Here is a 7,696-nt window from a genome sequence, read left to right as displayed (position 1 = left end):
GCCCAAGCATAACACAGAGGCTTGAGACACGGAGGCGCGGGACGCGGAGCGGTGCGGTGGGAGGCGGCAGGACGGGGGGAGGGGTTACCTGCATCCTGCCAGCCGAACTCTGGAAGCCTGCCTGAATACCCGTATTTTCCGGCGTATAAGATGACTGGGCTTATAAGACGACCCCCGACTTTTGAGAAGATTTTCAGGGTTTAGAAAGTCGTCTTATACGCCGGAAAATACGGTATTTAATATTACTTTTATCAGAAAATGAGAAGAAGACTGGCTATTCCTGAATTTTTTTGAGTTTAGAGCATCTGTTGCTTCTAGGGATATAAACCCTCTTCTGAAACTAAATGGGGTACCATGTTTTGGAAAATGTTACTTACTTTGAGTAAAGGACAGAGTCCCAGAGCTGGCTGTTCTCTTCATTGCAGAAAAGCATGTGTACAGTACATATTAAACAAACTACGATAGTTAAAAATAACTACCGTGCCCTCTTGTGGACACAGCTGGATTGTCAAATAGGGCCCAAGAGCATTAAAAAAAAAAGGTCTGGTATTTCTGACCCACTCCCCAAAATATCATCCTTGCTGGAGGTACCCCTAAACAAGTGATTCAATTATAGCAAAGCTATACAGTTTGAATGTTTGAATGTTCTAATTATTTTTCTACTTTTTATCACCTATAGCTGCACAGAGTTGCCTCGCAGGCGAGGCGGGCGGCATACAAATTTAAATAAATAGGTAAAAATAAAATAAGTAAATGAGTGGTTCTAATCAGCTTTGGGGGGGGGGGGAAGAACAGTATTTTGAATTTCTGATAGCAATATTTTACATAGAGGTTCACGTAGATTGCCTCCTTGGAGGATTTCGGCTTGCAAACGTGCTAACCCTCATCAGGATCACAAAAGCAAAACAGGAACTGCATAGACAATTTAGACCGGTATTCTTCAACCTCGGCAACTTGAAGATGTGTGGACTTCAATTCCCAGAATTCCCCAGCCAGCCCAGGGCATCCTGGGAGTTGAAGGCCACAGATCTTCAAGTTGCCGAGGTTGAGAAATGCTGACTGTGAATCATTTCCTAGCTTATCTTTTACACCGTCGTGTTATGCTGGAGGTAAGCCCTTTTAATATTGCCTGGCCCTTAAGTATTAAGTTGATATTTAATGTTAATATTGCTCTAGTTGATTCCCTGGAAATGCCCACCGAACGGAGGGGCAATTAACTAAAGTTTCAAAGGGGTTTTTCACCCTAGCCAATTAACCTACAGCAATGGCTAAAAATGTACCATTAGCCCTTGGGGGAAAAAAAATGAGTTTAGGAAGGACAAATGTCTTCCAATTTTTGAAACTGGAACTGAAAGCCTTTGAACTGGAACAGGTGGATTTTGTGAAGTCCTCCGTAAAGGGGTTTGGCATAGGACAGTGATGGCGAACCTTTTAGAGACCGAGTGCCCAAACTGCAACCCAAAACCCACTTATGCATCGTCGAGTGCCGTGTGGGTGTGGCCCATTGGCTGGGTGTGGCCCATTGGGTGGGCGTGGCTGTGGTGGTAACGGCAGACTGGGCGGGACTAAAAAGTTCAATCAATCAATTCCAACTTTGCAAGATCTTTTTTTTCCCCGCGAGAAGTTGAAATTGACTGTTTGAAACTTTTTTTTTTTTTTGCACACGGTGGCGGAGGCCTAAAGCGAAAATGTTTTATAAAACCCAGCTGAAGGCCTAGGACTGGGACGACGGTGCGCGTGCCCACAGAGAGGGCTCTGCGTGCCGCCTCTGGCATCCGTGCCATAGGTTCGCCACCACTGGCATAGGACAACTCCAAGAAAACAGGGCGAGATCGGAAGATGCGGAGAGACCTGACCCACCATGAGTTGGACAGGACCTAATGGACAACCTTGTGATTGCCAAAAGAGTTGGGAGGTTCCTAAAGCAGCTTCGTAAGTCCTATGAAAACTTCTCAAGTGCTTCTAGGATGCCGGAGGCTGCAGAAGACATCAATGTCTCATGGAAAGCTAGGAAGGGCCAGCTTGGTTAAGGAGAGGCTGTAGATGTCCTCCAGAGGTGTTTCACAGAAGGTAGAATAATGGAAGGGACCTTGGAGGTCTTCTAGTCCAACACCCTGCTTGAGTAAGGAGACCCTAGACCAGGGGTAGGCAACCTTGGCTCTTTTATGACTCATGGATTTCAACCTCCAGAATTCCTGAGCCAGCCATGCTGAGGGGAAAGGGAGAGGTTTCCAAGCTGAGCCATGCTGGCTCAGGAATTCTGGGAGTTGAAGTCCACAAGTCATAAAAGAGCCAAGGTTGCCTACCCCTGGGCTAGACCATTTCAGACAAGTGATTGTCCAGTGTCTTCTTAAAAACCTCCAGGGATGGAGCGCCTACAATTTCTGAAGGCAAGCTATTCCATTGGTTGATTGCTCTTAGCGTTAGGAAATTTCTTAGTTCCAGGTTGCTTCTCTCTTTGATCGGTTTCCACCCATGGTTTCTTGTCCTGCCTTAGAAAATAGTTTGAACCCCCCTCATCTTTGTAGGAGCCCCTCAAATACTGGAACACTGCTATCATGTCACCCCTAGTCCTTCTTTTCGTTAGAGTAGACATACCCAATTCCTGTTCTTTGTATGTTTCAGCCTCCAACCCCCTAATCATCTTCGTTGCTCTTCTCTGCACTCTTTCCAGAGTCTTAACATTTTTTTGTTATATTGTGGTGACCAGAACTGGATGCAGTATTCCAAGTGTGGTCTTACTAAGGCTTTGTAAAGCGGTACTAGAACTTGATTCTAACCCTCTAATAACGCAGCCTAGGACTGTTTTGGCTGCTGCCGCACACNCTCCAACCCCCTAATCATCTTCGTTGCTCTTCTCTGCACTCTTTCCAGAGTCTTAACATTTTTTTGTTATATTGTGGTGACCAGAACTGGATGCAGTATTCCAAGTGTGGTCTTACTAAGGCTTTGTAAAGCGGTACTAGAACTTGATTCTAACCCTCTAATAACGCAGCCTAGGACTGTTTTGGCTGCTGCCGCACACTGTTGGCTCATATTTAAGTGATTGTCCACTAGGACTCCGAATCTCGCAGTCACTGGCATTAAGCCAAATTTCACCTACCACATTTCCCCGAAAATAAGCCCTAATATGATTTTTCAGGACGCTTCTAATATAAACCCCACCCCAAAAATAAGCCCCAGTTAAGATCACTAGCCAGACGGATGCACTTACTATCGTATTTGCCCATAATCTAGCCCTAATGCATCTTTTGGAGCAAACATTAAAATAAGACCCGATCTTATTTTGGGGGAAACCCAAATACAGTTGTCCCCCCCCCCCTGCACAGGATCAGTTGGGGCCAGGGAGAGAAGATCTTACCAGCCAGGAGCCCTTCATCATCAACCCCATCATGGCAGGGGATCTGCTGACCGCCACTGCGGACAAGGCGGTCAAGCCCACGCTCCCGGCGAAGTACGTGTAAGTGGAACGAATCCTGTCCTTGACGTACTGGGGCCAAATCCTGGAAAAGCAGAGAAAACACACGGAGGGTAAGTAAGCATCCCTCGACACAAACAGGGCAAGAACCTAGGCCCTTTTCTCGGATTACATGTTGGTCTTATTATACAGGGCGTCCTCAACTTAACGAGCACCGCTGAGCCCAAAGTTTCTGTTGCTAAACGAGAGAATTGTTAAGTCAGTTTTGCTCCATTTGACGACCTTTCTCGCCGCAGTTGTTAACAACACGGTTGTTGAGTGAATCTGGCCTCCCTCTTTGACTTTTCTCGTTAAAAGGCCGTGAAAGGCGATCACGTGACCCTGGGACACTACGACCGCCAATAAATATGAACCGCTTGCCAAGCGTCCAAGTTTCGATCACGTGACTGCATCATCATTTACAGGATGATGTCACAAAAGTCAAGGGAAGTCCATTTGGAATAAGAATATAGTCATTAAGTATCTTCCATTCATATGTCTAGGGAGATTCACAATCATCCAGGTCATGGTTGTCCCAAAAGTGTTTTTCAAAAGGCAACTGGACTTTCCTGTTTTTTCCCCCCCTTGAATGCGTGTCGCTTCTCCTCCACGAAGCTTCTTCCAATTCCTTCAGAAACTTCTTGGATGAGAAGTGACATGTCTTCAAGGAAAAACAAGAAAGTCCAGTTTTGAAAAGCACCTTTGGGACTTTCATTCATTTATCTCCTAAATCGAAACAAAAAAGGAAGCTTCAAACAAGCCAACATGCTAAACTCTTTATCGAGATTTATTTCTCCCCCCCCCAAAAGCTTTTCCAATCAGCAAACTCAGTTCTTGGCATGATGATTAAATCAATACACAGCTTTGTGAGGTGTTTTTCCCCCCTCTCCCGAAGTAATTTAGGCAAATCTTTAAAAAATATATTATTGCTAGATTCCGAATCGCAAATCACCTTCCACTACATTTCTCCAGCGTGTGCTCAGAGCTATCCATACATTGATTTTTACTGTAATTACTTTAATTGCGAGATGAACATGCCACGTTTTCTCCCTTGTGGACTTCTGGCCAGGATATAGCTATTAGGTCACTTAAACAGATCCATATCTCCTGGGGTTCTGGAAGGCCAAGTGCGCTGAGAGACGCTCCATCAAGGGTTCCTATTAGAAATAAACTGCTTACACGGCTTTTTCCAGCGCGCCGATTTCATTGGACATCCCCAGCCCGTAATAACAGAGGGCTCCGAGACCGACAGCAGCACCCCCAGCCACGATCCATCGTCCTGTCTGGTGAACTGAGAAAGAGCAAACAGCCATTAACTTGAAATAAGTTTTTCTCCTTAAGAAAGGATTGCACCAACACAATTCCTTAAAGGTTTCTGCTCAGGGCCCACTTTACAGGTAGCCCTTGACTTACTTAAAAGAAGGACTAGGGGGGACACGATAGCGGTATTCCAGTATTTGAGGGGCTGCCACAAAAAAGACCTTTGCTTAGTTCAGCTCTGAATTCTGCCCCAAGTCTAGTGTTTAATCTGTCATCAGATTGCATGCTTTGTTTGCAGTGTACGTCTTTTAATCAGAACTTAGATCAACTAGGGTGAAAAAAACATAGAACCCTACTGACTTATGCCTACCCAGATTCTGGCAAAGAGTTAATATCCCCACAGGTAGGTAGATAGATAGATAGATAGATAGATAGATAGATAGATAGATAGATAGATAGATAGATAGATAGAGATAGATGATAGATAGAGATAGATAGATAGAGATAGATAGATAAATAGATGATAGATAGAGATAGATAGATAGATAGATAGATAGAGATAGATAGATAGATAGAGATATAGAGATAGATAGATGATAGATAGAGATAGATAGATAGAGATAGATAGAGATAGATAGATAGATAGATAGAGCTAGATGATAGATAGATGGATACCTACTTTTAAAGGCTGTTTCCATCGATGGTTCAAAAGCTGCTTCTTTCACTTCTTCACCGACTTTTCTTTGGCGTATTCCTGTCCGAACCCTGGAGGCATATCCCTATGATTAAAAAAACAAACAAAAAAATCAGGGAAGGTGAATTCTAGAGATCTGAAGGAAACATAGATGATTGCTGCACCTCCCAGCCTCTGGAAGGAACACTGATCAGGTTAAGGATCCTTTTAGAGGGAGATATTCTGACCGGCATGCATGAGAAATCTCACTTGGTGGCACACACACACAAAAGGACAGATTCTGGAGGAATAAATCCTAAACTTTGAAACCAGCTGAGAGGCTTTGTCACCTGGCTGATCAGGGAAGTGAAATCGAGTGCCGTTTTCAGCCCTTGCAAACACATACAATCCCTTTTGAGCAGTGGTTCTCAACCTGTGGGCCGGGACCCCATTTGGGGTCGATCGACCATTTCACGGGGGTCGCCAAGCAAGGCTGTCCACCATTTTTTTTGTCCGCCATTTTTTTCCCTTTTCTGGCGGGTGCCTTACCTCCCTTGGGCTGGGCCAGCTGGTGGTCGGCCTGCTCCGTCTCTGCCGCTTGCCAGCTACGCCTCGGCTGGCGCAGGGGGCGGAACCACGCATGTGTGGCGCTCCCGGGCAGGGAAAGTCCTTGACTTACGACCGGTTGGGTAGTCCTTGACTTACGACCGGTTGGGTAGTCCTCAACTTACGACCGGTTTAGTCCTCGACTTACGACCGGTTTAGTCCTCGACTTACGACCGGTTGGGGTCGCGGCATTAAAAAGGTTGAGAACCACTGCTTTTGAGGAACTGACAAGGGTAAGCGCAAAGTCTCTGATGTGGCTGCGTAGGGCCACATTATCCAGATAATTGGGGCAACCAGAGTCCCACTCCCCCCCCCCGTCACAATCAGAAAGATAAGAGGTCTGCAGGGTCAGTCCTGTGCACACCTCTTTTTTTTCCCCCTTTCCCTTTGGTTTTTAGCTTCCAGCGTAGGGTTTCTGGCCATCTCTCTTCCAGGTTCTCTCCCGGGCCGAGCCTGCTTAGCTGTTTCAAGCTCAGCCCAGTTCCACAAGGTGCTGGCACCGAGGACCCGTGCGTGAAAGCAAAGGAAATAACAAAGGGAGGGCGAGATTCTGGAGAGACCTACCTGGTAAGGCTGCGTGAGCCACTGCTTGGTCTTCAGGGAGGAATTTCTCACGGCGGGCGAAATCTGAGCAACGGCAGAGCGCAGGCTGTGGCCGGAGAGAGCCCGAAGGCACACCATCCTTGCTACCAGCATGGCTGCGGGAATCAAGTCGACGACAAAAGCTGCCTGCAACAACAGGAAAGAAGGCAGTTACCACCCAGTGCCAGAAAAGCAGGAGAAAACTGAGCAAAGCAGAACGGCATAAAAACACAATTTCGACTGCAAGGAATCAAGAGGTCTGCAGTAGAGAGGATGATGATGTAAAACAGGGGTGTCCAACCTTGGCGCTTCAATTCCTGTGGACTTCACCTCCCAGAGTTGGATTCTGGGAGGGAAGTCCACAAGTCTTAATGGGCCCAAAGTTGGGCATCCTTGTTTTAAACATGGCTGGAGAATTTTGGAAGCTGAAGTCCACAGTTCTAGAAGTCCACAAGTCTTAATGTGCCCAAAGTTGGCCATCCTCGTTTTACGTGGCTGGAGAATTTTGGAAGTTGAAGTCCACAATTCTAGAAGTCCACAAGTCTTAAATGTGTCCAAAGTTGGCCATCCTTGTTTTACATGGCTGAAGAATTCTGGGAGTTGAAGTCCACAATTCTAGAAGTCCACAAGTCAGTGGCCAAGGTTGGACACCACCGCTATAAAAGAACCAGGACTGTACTGGAAAACTCTGGGATACTCAATTCCTGAAGACCTCATGCCCAGGACATAAATTTCCCGTAATATTGTTTTGCGGCTTCCTGTCGGAGGAATTCCGACTCGTCTCCCATCCAATTATAAATTAGATCCAATCCTAATTAGCTTTCCAAGACTGCCTACGGACGCATAAAAAGATGCCATCAAACTGGTTCTTAGAATATGAGACATATAATTGGGTACTGTTATATAAGTGGCTTAGGATTCTCTCACTGAGAAGTAATAACCGGTCCCCGATATAGTTTTAAATAAAATCCAGCTGGTAGGATATTAGCAGAACATGCATTTCACATTAAACTGAGAAAGTCAACAACCGTTTATAGATGCCCCAGTGCCTGCAACGTTGTTAGAATTACAACTTTTGAACAGAAAGAACAGAAAGATGAATGCCTCTTACAGATAAG

At 45.7% G+C, this 7,696-nt stretch overlaps 1 protein-coding gene across 1 annotated transcript in view; it reads right to left on the bottom strand.

Annotated features, from left to right (window-relative positions):
* Nucleotides 1-7,696, bottom strand: part of GHITM (growth hormone inducible transmembrane protein) — a 19,007-nt gene that overhangs the window by 7,422 nt on the left and 3,889 nt on the right. Inside the window, 5 exon segments of the mRNA XM_029285570.1 lie at nt 2,154-2,184; nt 3,306-3,503; nt 4,637-4,748; nt 5,397-5,496; nt 6,561-6,725. Coding sequence (XP_029141403.1) covers nt 2,154-2,184; nt 3,306-3,503; nt 4,637-4,748; nt 5,397-5,496; nt 6,561-6,692 — 573 coding nt within the window. The 5' untranslated portion in view covers nt 6,693-6,725.

Source organism: Protobothrops mucrosquamatus, unplaced genomic scaffold (assembly GCF_001527695.2).
Source record: "Protobothrops mucrosquamatus isolate PMUCROS unplaced genomic scaffold, P.Mucros_1.0 scaffold1864, whole genome shotgun sequence".
NCBI lineage: Eukaryota > Metazoa > Chordata > Lepidosauria > Squamata > Viperidae > Protobothrops > Protobothrops mucrosquamatus.
Note: the sequence above shows the minus strand (reverse complement) of the source record. Positions and strands in the feature narration are given on the sequence as shown.